At 43.4% G+C, this 15,841-nt stretch overlaps 1 protein-coding gene across 1 annotated transcript in view; it reads right to left on the bottom strand.

Moving 5' to 3' along the window:
* Positions 1–15,841, bottom strand: part of LOC103724846 (multidrug and toxin extrusion protein 2-like) — a gene marked incomplete at its 5' end in the record, with an annotated part of 39,500 nt that overhangs the window by 9,734 nt on the left and 13,925 nt on the right. Inside the window, 6 exon segments of the mRNA XM_008821989.1 lie at positions 28–246; positions 802–874; positions 1,792–1,867; positions 3,082–3,190; positions 13,352–13,419; positions 14,178–14,291. Of these exon segments, the coding sequence (XP_008820211.1) occupies positions 28–246; positions 802–874; positions 1,792–1,867; positions 3,082–3,190; positions 13,352–13,419; positions 14,178–14,291 (659 nt within the window).

Genomic DNA, 15,841 nt, shown 5'->3' with positions numbered 1-15,841 from the left:
TGTTTCCTGTTTCACAAGACAACTAACTGTCCAGTCAACTGCTTTATATCTCAAGTAGTTTATTTTACTATGACAGTGAAATTTGGGGTGAATCTGAGGAATCGGGCACATAGCTATTACCCCAAGTTTAGCAGCAAACATCAAAGACACACCAATGGGAAAACCAAGTCCATAGTAACTGATGGCATTGAGGACAGCACCAATCTTTTGCTTTCCTGTGCCTCTCAAGACCCCACCGCAGATACCCTAAGGGGAGAAAAACCAAGGCCAGCATTGCAGCCATGCACCTCACATCACAAGTTCAGATAACAGTGCCGACATCCCTCAGGTGTGCACGTGGTCAGGTCACTCTCAAACCAGACACCACACCTCACTTAAGAGATGAAGGAAAACATTCTGTTTCTAAAATTGTGTAAGCAACAGAAAGGGTATAGTTGCTTTCATTACAAAGTTTTCAGATAATCGTATTTAAATATTTGGCTATCTCAGCTATTTAAAAACATTTTGTGGGGGCTGAAGAGCTGGCTCGGCAGTTAAGAGCACTGGCTGATCTTATAGAGGACTCAGGTTAGGTTCCCGGCACCTACAAGGCATCTAACAAATTGTAACTTCAGTTCCACAGATCTGACACCCTCTATTGGCCTCTGTGGGCATTGCATGACACTGGTGCACTCACATACATGCAGGAAATACACTCATACACTTAAAATAATAAAAAAAATAATTTTTTAAAAAGCACGCACTTTTAATTTAAAAGCAAGAAATGTTTTCCATGCACATTACAGTAAAATCACTGAGTACTTACTGCAAGGCACCAAACAGACGAAAAGGAGCAGAAAGAGGCATCACTTTGTGCACACGGAAAATAATATCCCTGTCAAGAAAACAAAGTAGTCCGTGACTAAAACTCAAAAGCCTGGGCTGGTGAGATGGTTCAGAGAGTAAAGGTGCTTGCTGATGACCTGAATTCAATTCCCCGGGACCCACATGGTAGAAGGACAGAACTGACTCCCAAAAGTTGTTCTCTGACCTCCAAAAATGCTGTGGCATATGCACACACTCACCCTTCCCCACATACACAATAAAAGTTTTTGTTTTAAGCCTGACAATTCAGTCCACACGGTACATGTTTTAGAAAGTTAAGTATTACAATAAAACCATACTAATTCAAATTTTATTACAATGTAGAATTGCTGACACAACAGGATTTTTTTTTTTCTTTTCTTTTTCTTTAAAATAAATTATTTATTTAGAGACAAGAGTCTCACTAACTTGCCCAGGCTGGCTTCAAAGTTGTGAACTTGCCTCGGTTTCCTGAATAACTGGAATTGTAGGTCTGTGCCACCAGGTCAGGCTGATGATGATTCATTTTATACAAAAGACAATTTATTTGTACCTAAATAATTATGTGGTGGTGTGACTACATTGTTATGGAAAACACAACACAAATGTAAGATTGAAGATAATTTTTGCAAATTCTGCTTCAGGTGAAGGTGTGGCTGCCATAGCCTGCCCTGGCACATGAGGGGCCTCTCCCAGAATGAGAATAGTCTGCGTTTTTGTTTTTGTTTTTTTTCCATTTTTTAAATTCCAGTCTGATGAGTGGCGTGGGTGCTAAAGAGTGGTGTGGGCTGGAACAAGCTTTCTTAATTCAAAGTTGTTTCCATTCCCTGTTGCTTCCTGGCCACATAACAAGCTTTCCTCTGAAGTGCCACACTCCACTCATAAGCAGAGGAATAAAGTGAAGAAAGAAGCCATAAAAGCAAAGATCGTTTCTCAGCCAGTACCTACTTGCCATTGGTGAATGTGTAGGCAACCACGTCCTTCAAGGCTACCAGCAGAACTCCCACTGCAAGTACACAGACACCTGGGAAATACACAGACACCTGGGCCCAGGTCTCCAGAGTCTCAGGAAGTTTCTCATCAGAGAATTGCATCAGAAATGCATTGCATCAAGAAATAAAGGGTGCGGCTGGACTCCAGGCTGACTTGGGACAGGCTCGGGGTGGCTGGAGCATGCACCTATAGTCCCAGCTACTTGGGAAGCTGAGGCAGCAGGATTGCTTAGACCTGGGACCTGGGAGTTCAAAAAACCAGCCCAGACAATATGGTGATCTTGTCTCAAAAATCAATATTACAATGTAAGTAGTGTTTCATTTTTTACTGTCTAGGAAAAGGCCTATGTGCTGGATAGCTTTAGTTGTCAACTTGTCACACCTGGGTATAGGGAGCCTCAGTTGGTGAACTGCCTCCATTGGACTGGCCTGTGGCCATGTCTGTGCGGTATTTTCTTGATTGTTTAGTGATGTGAGAGGTCCCAGGACAGTGTGGGTGGTGCTACCCCTGGGCAAGTGGGCCTATGTTATATAAGAAATCAGGCTGAGCATGGACCATGGAAGCAAGCCAGTAAGCAGAGTTCCTATGCTTAGCATGGCCTATGCTTCAGCTCCTGCCTCCAGGTTCCTGTCCTGAGTTCCTGCCTTGGCTCCCTCACTGATGAACTGTGACCCGGGAGATGTGAGTCAAATAAACCCTTTCCTCTCCAAGTTAGTATTGGTCAGGGTGTTTTGTCACAGCAATGGAGAAACAAACTAGAACACCTACTAAGACCTGATGATTTTGACTTCTTCTACTAAAGGAAACTGTTACCCACATTTGGAAAAGATCCTCAGTAACATGACAATTACAGTTTGAATGGTTTTTGTTCCTCCAAATCCCAAGGTGTAATTTCAAGTCTAGTGTCACAGTGTTTCCTGTGGGAGGAGACTGGGTCTGCTGTCAAGGCTGAGACTATGTGTCTTATGAAAGGGCTTGGCAGGAGAGCTTGGCCCACCTTTGCCTTTCCTTTTCTTCTTTTAAGACCACATACACCATCAAGCAGATCTTGGAAGCAGGGAAAAAAAAAAAAATCCCTCACCAGACAGCCAGATCTAGACAGCCTGATCTTGAGCTTCCCAGCCCCCAGAGCTGTGTGAAATAAACTTTTGTTCTTTATAAAGATATCCATCTCAGGTACTGTACTGTAGAGTACAGAGTCAGGCATTACACCAAATTCAATACAAATGTCAGGGAAATGCTCACCAGTACACAGCAGAACAGTAGTACAGGAACAACAGGCCTGCTCAGCATTCCCTGCCCCCAGGACATTGCCCACTCAGATGCTGGCAGCCACACCAAAGCCAAAGGGCACCTGGAAATTAGCAGTCATATGTTACAACAAGAACTCCTGGAAATGTGTTAGTACAAAAGGGCCCAACTACGAGGACAGGCCTAGTGATCTAGGTTCTAGAAGATTCTTACTATATATGAGCTGTATGACTAGAAACAAATTGTTCAGCTGCCTTGAAATCTGATTTCTTCACTGGTAAAGAGGTGCAGTGCACCCTTTCACACAGTCCCAGTTCACACAGACAAGAGCAATCCTGAAGAAGCAGGATTGGGGGGGGGTCCTCTGTTGGCTACACAAACAAACATTATTGTAACTTAATTTAAAATATGCTTCACAAGGTAAGATTCAAGTTAATATATATAAGTAATTTATAAAAGTTGAAGGAATCACATAGAAAATCACTTAGAACAAAGTGTGGCATCCTGTGGGACTGAAATTTGACTGCATGACTCTTTATTGACAGTGGAGAGATGAACCATCCATGCTGGTTAATTTCCATCATCAATTTAACAAGAGCTAGAATCACCTAGAAGACCAGTCTCTGGTCACTACTATGGAGGATTATCTTGATTAGGTTGAGGTGGGAAGTTCTGCCCACTGTGTGTAGCATCATTCCCTAGACTGGATTCCTGGAGGTGGGACGTTCTGCCCACTGTGGGTAGCACCATTCCCTAGACTGGGTTCCTGGAGTTGGGAAGTTCTGCCTACTGTGGGTGGCACCATTCCCTATTCTGCCCACTGTGGGTGGCATCATTCCCTAGGCCAGGTTCCTGGAGGTGGGGAGTTCTGCCTATTGAGAGTGACACCATTCCCTAGGCTGGGTTTCTAGACTGTATGAAAAGGAGAAAGAGCTGAAAACAAGCATTCTTCTTTCTCTGCATCTTGACTGTGGATGCCATGTGACCAGTTGCTTCAAGTACAAGGTGACTTTCCTGTGATGGTGGACTATAACCTCAAACTGTGAGCCAAAATAAATCCTTTCTCCCCTAAGCTGCATTTGTCAGAATATTTTATCACAGCAACAGGAAAAATAACTAAGACATTCATTTTCCTGTCAAATAGAATGTGTCCCTTCAAGTAGTACCACAGCTTTACTGTAATTGTTGATTATACAAACCTTGGGCTATGTTTTTGCACTTCTTAAGCAGACCATCACTGAACCTGAAGAGTCATCTCTGGATTCAGGATTATCTTTCAGCCTGGTGCTGCCCTCAGGATATTTGGATAGCATGGGTTATACAGACAGACAGCTCAGGATTAAGCTGTCTGTTTTTGATAATGTAAACATCAGCTTTAACTTCTTACAACAGCCTTCTAATTTGTTCTCATTTTGCAAACTAACTTGGGTTGATAAATGTACATATTAAAATTTTATTAAGAACTTAACAACCAGAACTGAGGAGATGGCTCAGCATGTGAGACAGCTTACTTCACAAACATGTGAACCTCAGTTCAAATTCCCAATATCAAGGAAAAAGCCAGGCATGGCTGTAGGAGCCTGTAACCTCAGCACTATGGTGGACAGGGAGAGGCAGGAGGATTGCTGGAGCTTGCTGGCCACCACTGAAGCTGCAGGTTCAATGAGAGACCATGTTTCAAAGGAATGCAGAAGAGAGTGACAAAGCAGGACACAGGATGCCCTCCTCTGGCCTCCATGAGCACCTGCATATACCCCCCAACTCCCCACACAGAATTTAAAACATGACAGACTTGACTACATAGGAATATGTAATGTTTGCATGCTCCAAGTATGCATAATCATCTTTTATGACTGATATGAAAATGCTACAGTGAAACACATTATTTTATACAACTAATATATACAACACAACATTTTAAAAATAAGCTTCAGACTAAATAGAAGAAAACACTTACAAAATACATATTGAATATTTAGAAAACAGATGAATGTCTAGCTCGCAGGCTTAGCTTCCTTCCTTCCCTGAACACAATTACTAGAAAATGCATCGCCACACTTCACTAAGTACAGACTAACTTGGGACCAGAGTCAGAGGCATTACTTCCCTGGGGTAGAACTATGTGAAACCACAGACCATAATGCACATCAATGGCTGAATTGTGCTCCTCAGGAGAACCCTGTCTTCCTAAAGCTTCCATTTCCACTGAAGCAGGAGATTCAGGGGTGCTTCTGAGGCCCAGGTGGGTCTCCCTCCCACTGCCCCACTACACACAAAAGGCCTGGCTGAAAGAGAAGCTGCCTAGGCTCCCTGCTGCCCAGAATCCAGTCCTTCCTCTTTTGTGGTGGGGGAATGTGGGCATAGGGTGGGGTGGGTTGAAGTGCAGAGATCAGGCCACTGCCTGCTCCTCACTCACAAGTCCGAAATGAAAATGTCACTGACAGTTCCGTCTTTGCACTGGCCTCCCCACTAGCCATGCCCAGAAAGGCTGCTGGAGAAAAGTCTCCAACTAAAGGAACAGGAGTGCCACATCAGCCACTTACTCTCTTTTTCCTTTTCTTTCTCATTCTTCCCTCCCCTCCCCTCCCCTCTATTCCCCTCTTCTCCTCTTCCTTCCTCCCTTCCTTCTTTTTGAGGAAAACTCCCCAAGTAGCCCAGGCTGGCCTCAATTCACAAACCCTGTGCCTCAGCCTCCTCAGCACCAGGGTTGCAGGTGTGCACCTCACACGTGGGCTCATTCTATATATCAGTGTACTCCATCATCTGTGTGTACATAGACTCTGAAGAACACCACTTCTGAAGAAAGCTGAAACACACATCTCTCAAAAAGGACGAAGCTAAGAAAAGGCCAATTGATTTCAGAAACAGTAGCTGACTCAAGGAACAGGAAAGACAGATTAAGGTTCAATTCAGTAATCTCAGAGATATTTAAAGATCCTGCGGCATCAGAAACCCAGGCTTTTATGAAGAAGGGATGGGAAGAGAAAAAAAGGAGTTACTGAAAACTAAAAGCAAAACTTAGAAGCAGCAATTGAAGAAGATAAAATGGCAAAGGCATCATTTATTCTTTATTTAGTGGGGTGAGTGGGTTATACGTGTGCATACACATGGTGTGTGGGTTAGTTGTGTGTGCGTGCACATGTATGGAAGCCAGAGCTCAGCCTTAGATGTTGTTCCTCATGAGAGAATCTCTCATGGGACCTGGGTTCACCATTTAGGCTACATTTGCTAGCTAGGGAGCTCCAGAAATCCGCCTGTCTCCACCTCACTAGCTCTGGGATTACAAGTGCACCGCACCAGGCCCGACTTTGTATGTGGGTTCTGGGGATAGAACTCAGCACTTTACCAATAAGCTATTGCCCCTAAATGAGGTGGGGTGCAACAGCTGGGTAGAAGAGGGACTATGGGCATGGATAACTAACGCTAAAGACCTGTTGAGGGGCTGGAGAGATGGCTCTATGGTAAAGAGCATTGGCTGCTCCCACAGAGGACCTGGGTTTGGTTCCTGACACCCACATGGCAGCTAATAACTGTCTGTAACTCCAGCTCCAGGGGATCTGATGCCCTCTTCTGACCTCTGCTAGCACTTCATGACATGGGCGCACTGACAAACATGCAGGCAATACACTCAGACATAAAATTAAAAATAAATATTTTTAAAAGACCTGTTGAAAAAATTCACATGGAAACCTACTACTACAGAAGCCTCCTAAAATATATCCACACATATGCACATATATAGAAAGAGTTTAAATGGGGTTATCCTATAACAGAGCAAGAATACCCCTACTAGATCCCACAGGCTAGTGAATAAAAAGTCCAGTGCCAGGAATGCGTTATGTCTTTTGGAGTTGTGGTCCAGTGAGTTCCTATAGACCCGAAACATTACAGGCTATTTCTAGTGCTCTTGGTTACCCTCCAGAACTTGATGGTAAGACCCTATCGCTGAAGACAACACATACTTGAGTCACGGGACACAGGACATGGGGAAATCAAGCTGATATTGACCTGGAAGTTTCATCCCTATTAGCTAGCTTTCATAGTGCTGGAAGGAGCTATGCATGCTACCAGAGGAGAAAAGTAATCATCAGTCTTACCCAGTCTTACAACCAGTCTGGCAAGATATGCCCAAGGTATCAGAGTGGTACAAATGCCGAGAGTAAACAAACACATTCTGATTGGCTTTAGGGCCCACTCCACAGGAAGGAAGACATACCTGCACCGTTATTGGGGCTAAGAACCCGAGGCTAAACAGGCTACAGGCCCAATGTAAAACCTACTACTGTTATTCTATAAATGGACATAGTACTGAACCAACTCCTGATGACTCACCGTTCTCCATGTAGATTAGTGCATCTCTCAACCCTCATTAGAGAAGCTTCTTTTTTGCAGTAGATGGTGATTACCACAGAGAGCCACAACTGGACAAGGCACAGAGAAAGAGACTGTGGAGTGCTCAGCCCTAAATGAGAAATCCATATCACTCCCTCTTCTCCAGAGGCTCAGGGATCGTTGTGGAAGAGGGGCAGAAAGACTGTACGAGCCAGGGGTGGTGGATGGCTACAAGAAAACAGGGCAGTTGCACATATGGTCTCACAGTAGTTGTGACAACATGCACAGACCTGTGGAAGCACACATCAGAAAAAAGTCCCAGTATGAAGGGGGAAAGTGGGCAAGAAATCCCACCCCAAGCTGAGGAACTATTGGCGATCAGTAGCTGCTGGGGAAGGGAGATTCGGTTTTCTTCAGGAGTGTGGTCTCTGGTAGGTTGACCGTGCTCCAGTGGATGTACACACGACCAAGTGTTATGGGCAGCCCAAACTGGATTTGATGATTTAAAAAGGAAAATGAGGTCATACAGTTGGGTGGGTAGGGAAGAGGGGTAGATCTTGGAGGAATGGGAGGGTGAATGTGATCAAAATACAATATATGAAGTTTTCAAAGAAGTAATACAAATTTTTTTTTAATTCAAAAAAGCCAAAGGCAAGAAGATAAATCCAGGTGAGCCTCTGCTGGACAGGACGTTTTAGAAGAAAGAACATGAAAAAATTACAGAAGTGGGAGAAAGAACAGTTCAAAAATTTTCCAGAGCAGAGGAGCACAAGCCAGCGGGCTGAAAGGGCACCCCAAATTCCAAGCAGAGGTCAAAGCTGTTCTGAGACGAATTGTCCCTGAGAAATTTCAGAACCATGTGGGTGAAAAATCACATGAAAATTTCAGAGAGGAAAATTATGCTACGAAGGAACAGGAGTCAAACTCAGGTCAGACTTCCTGTCAGTAACTGAATATCACAAGAAATGGGAGCAATCAATGCTTCACATTCTGAGGGAAACGGTTTTGAGACTAGCAGTCTGTGCTCAAGTCAAATTACCAAACAACTGTTGGACAAGAGATGTTTCAATGTGCATAGCTTATGACTTTTCTTCCATAAGATCTTAGAACAACTTCTTTTACTCAAAGAATTTCTTTAGTGGAACCTAAGAAAGAGGAAGAAATGGAATCAAAGAAGCTGCAGACTTAATTCATAAGGAGAATGAAAGAAATTCTGGAGCAACAGCTGCATCGTGCACTGGACAGTCCAGAAGTCACTGTATCCAGATAGAAACCGGATCAGAGAGCCCTAAGGTACTGAAGAAAAGCCGGACTCATGCTTACTGCTGTGTTTAAGTACCGCAGTGTGGTTGTGGCTGCACTGTCAATAAGACTTAAAAGCTACCAAAAATGCCAGGAAAATGTTTAAAACTCTACAGTAAAAATCCTGCCTTACAGTAGGAAGCAAGCTAGAGCATGATGAAGTAAGGGGGAAAGTCCATTTCATCACTCAGTCTTTTTCTTTCTATGTGAGAGTTTTTGGGTCACTCTGGGTTTTACATGTCTGTGTGAGTCAAGAACTTCACCTAGATCTAAGTATTTACAAAAAAGCATGCTATTACTAATTTTTTTCAGATAACCCCTAAAACATGAAAAGTATAGCAGTTATAATATAGAACATTAGATTATCAAAGTGAGAACTTTGCTAAGGGGGTCGGAGGGCTGCTGCCAAGAGCTTTGGGCCAGACCTCTGGCTTCAAATCCCAGCCCTTGCTTTCTTGAACTTGGACAAATGATATTCTCTGGGGCCCAGTTTCCCTGTCTCCTAATATGTGGAAAATAACTGTAGACTCCTGACATGGAGTTTTATAAGGAGTCAATAGGTGACTGTGGAGCTGGTTTAGACATATTATAGTGTTCTGTGATTGTTAAGCAGCTTGCAGATGAGGCAATGAGTTGAGGCAAATGAGAAGACAGACTGAAAGAAATGTAAGGACACAATTTCATCTAAAGGTCAAGTTACAGGGCCCATAAAGCTGATGGATCCCGAAAAATAGGCCTATTTGTTATTTAAAAATCATAACAGTAACTATGAAGAGCTCTAGAAATGAAATAATAAAGCACAAAAACCACAAAGTAGAACGAGATTTTGGGGAAAGAGAGGTACATTCCTCATAGTTCTGGGCAAAGTCAGTAGTTCCTGAGGAAAGTTAGGAAGTCGGGTGGCCCTTGGGAGTCAGACTGAGGATTGGAAACAATTTATTTTTAGTTTTATAAAGTTCTTAACTATATGAATTATTGCTTGTTGCTTACTATGTACTGATCTTATAATAAAATATTTCTCAGAAATTTAAAACAGCTGGTGGTGTGGCTCAGCAGTAAAGCACTTCCCTGAATTCACCCCCAGCACTGAAAGAAAGAGAGAGAGAGAGAGAGAGAGAGAGAGAGAAAGAAAGAAAGAAAGAAAGAGATATAAGCAGATAATTTAAAAAAACTAGTTCAATGTATATTCAATCTCACTGATTACATTTAAAATACCCATTTATGATGGTTAATCTTGACTGTGAACTTGATAGAACTTTGAAACATCATGGAAACAAGCCTCTGGGCATGTCTGTGAGGGATTTTCTCAATTAGGTTAATTGAGGAGGAAAGACTCGCCCTAACTATGGACCATTCTAGGGGCTGGAGAATACAAAGGAGAAGGGAGCTGAGCACAAGCCTTCCTCTCCCTCTACTTCCTGAGTGTGGATGTGATGTGACCAGTGGCCTCCTCAAGCTCTGCCACCATGCCTCCCCTGCAGTGATGGACTGCACCCTCCAACTAGGAGCCAAATAAACCCTTCCTGCCTCCTGCTTTTTGTTTCTTTTGTTTTGTTTTGAGTCAGGTATTTTGTCCCAGCAATGTATAAAGTAACTAATACATTGTTTTTCATACACTGAGTTAATAAAAATTTTGCCTGGGTTTTGAGATTGGCCTCTTTTACTTTTTATTTTGAGACAGGGTCTCACTGAGTTGCCAAGGCTGGCCTTGAACTTATTCTATAGCCCAGTCATGCCTCCTGCCTCAGCTTCCCAAGCAGCTAAAAAAAGCCTGCACCACTAGGTTTAGCGGCAGTCATTTTGACAAGATTGTTTTTCTTAGGATTGTGTTCTCAAGGATAAAGTGCTGTGTGTACAGTTATCTATCCAAACAACACTGGGTAGTGAAAAATAGGACAAATAAGCCCAATCCTTGGGGAAAAAAAAAACAAACAGAATAAAGAGATCTGACTTTAACTGGAGGGCCTGTTTTAACTGGTGAGCTTAATGCATTTCCTTTCAGTGTGATTGCATGTGACTTGAATTTTATCATCTTATTTTGTCTATAATATTCTCTGTTTGTTCTTTTATCTTGTTTTCCTTGCCTTATGCTTTATCTTTTATTTGTTTGTTTGAGACACAGTCTTATGTAGCCCAGGCAGGCCTTGAACTCACTATGTAGCTGAGGCTGGTATTACATTCCTGATCCTCCTTCTTCAGCCTCCCAAGAGCTAGATTGCAAGTGTGTGCTATTATGCCCACTCTGACACTGTTTTCTAAGTTTTCCCTTTTTTTTAAATAACTGCTACTGGTTTAGAAATTATATATTCTAGTTCTTTCATTTTTGTTTGTGTGGGTTTTGTCTGTTGGCTTTGTTTTGTCTGAGGCAAGGTCCCACTATGTGGCCCAGGCTGGCCTAGAACTTGTGATCCTCCTGTCTCATCCTTCTGAGTGCTGCTGGAATTACAGGCCTGTACCACCATACCTAGCTTATACATTCTATTTCTTCTGTTTTGGCTATTCCTGTCAAAATGTCAGCAGGCATACCTGAATTAAAAGCTTTAAGTCAATCACAGTCTCCTGCCTTCTTCTCTGATCATATCTAGATGGTTTTAACTAAGATAATCAACTCCCAATCTTCCCTCTTATTGCGGCACAGAATTCTTTCTACTGTGAAAATAAATTTCTATTATTACTGTCTTTTTATTTATAGTTGATGTGAGTTTATGTTTGTCTATATTTGCCAATTTCTTGCTCCTCATTATTTGGACACTGGTGTTTCTTGTAGTGAAGGTCTAGGTGTGTTGCACCTTAGTCTTCGCTGGAAAATGTTCTTTAATATGCCCTCTTCTGGAAGTGAACACGTAGCTGGGTTAGAACAAACACCACTTTAATTGTATTATTTCATTATCTTCTGGCACTTACTGTTGTTGGAGTATAAGTAGAAACAAGCCCAGTCCCTGCTCTCCCCACACACCCACCATGACAAACTCCAGCCAACACCCCTCTTCCCCTCCCTACAGTCGGTCCCTTGACTCCAGCTCCCTCATCCAGATGTCTTCTAACCTCTATCGCCAGCCTCCCGGACTCCATAGCCCTCGCTCTTCCATCCTGGCCCACTCAACTCACTGCTCTTGGCTTTCTTTCCTCTCTCTTGGCTCCTCCTGTCTCGTGGCTGAGTCTCCTTCTATTTCTGACCTCTGTGTCCTAGGGCTGCTCTTAGACCTTCTTTTGGATTCCAAGATGACCAACCATTTCCTATAATTATTTTGGTTTTACTTTTATCTTATTTATTTAGTTAGTCTTTTTTGAGACAGGGTCTCCCTGTAGTCACAGCTGGCCTGGATTCAATATGGAGACCAGGCTGGCACTGAACTCACAGAGATCCACCTGCCTCTGCCTCCTAAGTGCTGGGATTAAAGACATGTGCCACCACTCCTGGCTCATTTTTATTTATTTTTGCTGGCCTTGAACTCCCTATGTAGCAGAAGACTCCTGATCCTCCTGCTTCCACCTCCTGAGTGCTGGAGTTAGAGGCTTGAACCACCACAAATGGTTAACTAGTGCTGGAGATCAAACCCAGGGTTTTGTGCATGATAAGCATTCTGCCAAGTGAGCTACATCTAGCCCTCATTTCTACGATTGGAAAAAAAATACAGGTAAATAAAAATGGCTTATAATCCCTCTACCCAGATAGTTTCTGGTGATCTTTATGAAAAAATCAAGAACAACAATAGCAACAACAAAAAAAACCCCACAGAATCTGCTCTAGGATAGGGGAATATCCAAAAACATTAGAAGCTCACTGGCATCACCCCACATGTGTTCAGCTAGACACCTACACTATTCCCAATTCTCATCTGACATCCCACAGTCACTCTGCTTCCTCCCACATCCAGTTCATCCACTTCTCTCTTCCCCAGAAGCCTGCTTCCCACCTCCCTGGCCATCTACACCTCTTTCCTACAAGTCAGCTTCCACACCGAAGCCACAACACATGCTTATTTACCAGGTCTCCACCCTAGGCCTCCCTTTCTTTTTGCAAACCCCTCAGTACAGGTGCTGTCCCAACCCAGAGCCTCAGTCCAGGTTCGACAGTTGACTGCTGACTGTGGGCTCCACAGGCTGGGTGTTCTCATCCTTCCAGGCTCAGCTTAAACTTTGAGGGAGGGAAACCTGCCAAGCTACCCTGTCTAAAAGATGTCCACTAGTTTTTTACCCACCTCAGACCCTGGTTTGCCTTTTTATCATGCTTGCCATACACAGATGAGATTCTCAGAGCTCTTATTGATGATTTATTTATCTCTGTCTCCTTAACATACTACAGGCCAGAAAATAACAGGAGCTGAATATCTCCTGTCTACCATCAAGTCCCAGCACCAACTCAACTGATTAACTATTCATCATGCTGTTTGACATGCAGTGTCTCATTCAGTCTTCACCTGCAAAGTAGCTATGCTATGTTCCTCACCACTACACCCCCTTTGCACACAAGAGAAATAAGGTAAGGAGTCTATATCACACAGTGGGGAACAGCACAGTCAGGACACAACTTTCCCTCCTCCCTCCCTCCCCCCCTCCTCCCTCTCTCTGTTAATGACAGTAGCACTGGCCCACAGGATTTATGAAGATGTCTCGCCCATGTTCTTACCATATAAGCAACAGAAGCCAGTTGATAGACTACGGCCTGGGCTCCTAGTTCTGTCACATTAATAAGACCTAAAACAGGAACTCAGAGACAACACAGGTCAAAAAGGAGACCAAAGAGAACATTTTCTGCATGAAACTAGAACACACACACACACACACACACACACACACACACACACGGTGGGGGGGTATGTGTTTTGTTTTGTTGGGGTTTTTTTTTGTTTTGCAGGGGTAGGGCTGGGACCCAGGGCCTTACACATGTTAGGCAACAGCTCTGCCAACTCCACTGCATCCTCAGCCCCTGGCCCATGCTTTCATTTAAGTGAGGCTCCTGGGGTTGCAGGTAGTTTCTAGGGTTACATGGTGAAAGGGAGGTAGGAGGGCAGCAGAGGTTCATGTGTAGCTTTGGAGACAACTGGAGCACCCTTCATGACCACTGCCTGATGGCTATACTGTGAAACATTATTGTGAACAAGACCAAAATAATCACAGCTCTGGTAGAAACAGGTCATAGCTAAAACAGAGTTAAATCAACTGCTCTGTGTGCTAATGTCCTAAAACTTGGCTTCCAGCCTGGCAAAGTCACTGACCCACAAGATGGTCGGGAGTCAGGGCACCTGGGTTGGAGATTTTGTTCTCTGCTCCATGAGCCTCCCTTTCCCTAGTCACAAAATACAGTGTGTGTGTGTATGGTTTGTGGAGGGTTTGTCTGTACTGCAAGCCTTCACAAGAGCCAGATAAAAGAGCAGAGAAGCAAAACTCCTTCTGGGAACCTCTGTTATGTGACTGCCCAGGCTGTATGCAGGTTCCTCTGGGTGCCCACAGACCTGCAAGGAAGGTCCTGATTTCAAAGGTCCACCACTCGATGCACACCATGAACATATTAGGGATGGCTTGATGGGTATAGGCACTCCACTCCTGGAAGCACTCCCTCGTCCAACCTGGATAACAGGTGAGAAAGCGATATGCACCGAATAACAGTCACCTATGCCAGTCTCACAGTGGGGGATCATACAGGAGGATGGTTTCTTCAGCATAGCAAAATCCTAAGAAAGGGAAGTGGGAAGGAAAAGAGAGGGTGAAGAAAGGGAGGAAAGGGAAGGAAAAGAAAAGGGGGAAGGAAAGGGGACCATTTACAGCTGATGTAATGAACAAGATTTTCATTATATGTTTAAAAGTAATGGTTTTGTGGTCAATTTTTAAAAGTTGGGGAAATCGAGGTTGTAAATTCTCAAGCTGTTGGTTTTTACTTGTGTAAGTGCTGTGCGAGCATGTAGGATACGGAGTATGTGAACAATGAACAAACACAAATCCCCAGTAAAATCTCCCCAGACACTAATGGGGCTGTTAATCTGGCACAATTAATTTTCAATGTGCTTCTCCTCCACCACTGAAAACAAGAGGCAGGGGAGCGTGAAGCAAATACAAAAACTGAGCACGGAGACGCAAAGCACATTTGCACACAAGGTTAGGGTTCACCCGCTTTAGCTTTTTTATTGTGATGATTCTTCATTGTCGATGTGACTTCCTCTAAAATCACCTAGGAGACTGAGGCACACCATTGGGCATGTCTGTGAGGTTTAGCTGAGGTTCCTGGATGTTTAGCTAAGGACAGGACACCCATCATAAACATGGATGGTGCCAGCTCATGGGCTAGAGGGTCCAGACTGAATAAAAGGAGAAAAAGGAGAAAGCCAGTTGAGCACCAACACTTCTCCCCTCTCCCCTCTCCCCTCTGTCTCCTAATTGCCCTGCAACGTGACCAGCTGCTTCATACTGCTGCCATGGCTTCCCCACTGCAATGGACTGTGTCCTCTAAAACCATGAGCCAAAATAAACTCTTCATCCATTAAGTTGCTTCTTGTCAGGTATTTGTTCATAGCAAAGGGCAAAGTAACTAATGCACTTAACTACTGGCAATTACTAACTTGTTTCATAACCAGATGGCTTACTTACATCACAAAACAACAGAATCACCCAGAAAAGGCCAACCCAAACATTGAAAGCAGACTAGTGGCTCCCTGGGCTGAGGACAGAGACAGAACTAATTGCAAACTGTCAGGAAGAATCCATTCTAGATTGCAGTAATCACTGTAACTCTAAAAATCTATGAAAAATCATTTTGAATGAGCAAAATTTTATGGCATATAAATTATACTTCCATAAAGCTGTTAAAAATCAAGACAGTTTTCTTGATATTTTTACTTAGAAACAATCTGAAATGACTAAAATCATGACCAGACAAGAAAAAATAAATGAATGAATGGTGTTTATGTTCAGGTGTGGAGGCTGGCAGACTGAAGCCAAGAAAACCTCTAAACTTTCATCTAGTTTAATTTTGTCAGCGTCTAGAAGTGAAATGAAAACGAGTGTACAGCTGACTAGAAAGAGAAGACGAGTTACAGGACCTGAGCTTGTTCTCACTTTAAGCACTTTTAACAGATTCACTCTGTTTTCAAATGTGAGTGCGCAAAACTTTTCTTGTTGCAGG

The sequence above is a fragment of the Nannospalax galili genome, unplaced genomic scaffold (genome assembly GCF_000622305.1).
Source record: "Nannospalax galili isolate Female #2095 unplaced genomic scaffold, S.galili_v1.0 scaffold1448, whole genome shotgun sequence".
Lineage (NCBI taxonomy): Eukaryota > Metazoa > Chordata > Mammalia > Rodentia > Spalacidae > Nannospalax > Nannospalax galili.
This window is presented reverse-complemented; position numbering and strand designations above follow the sequence as displayed.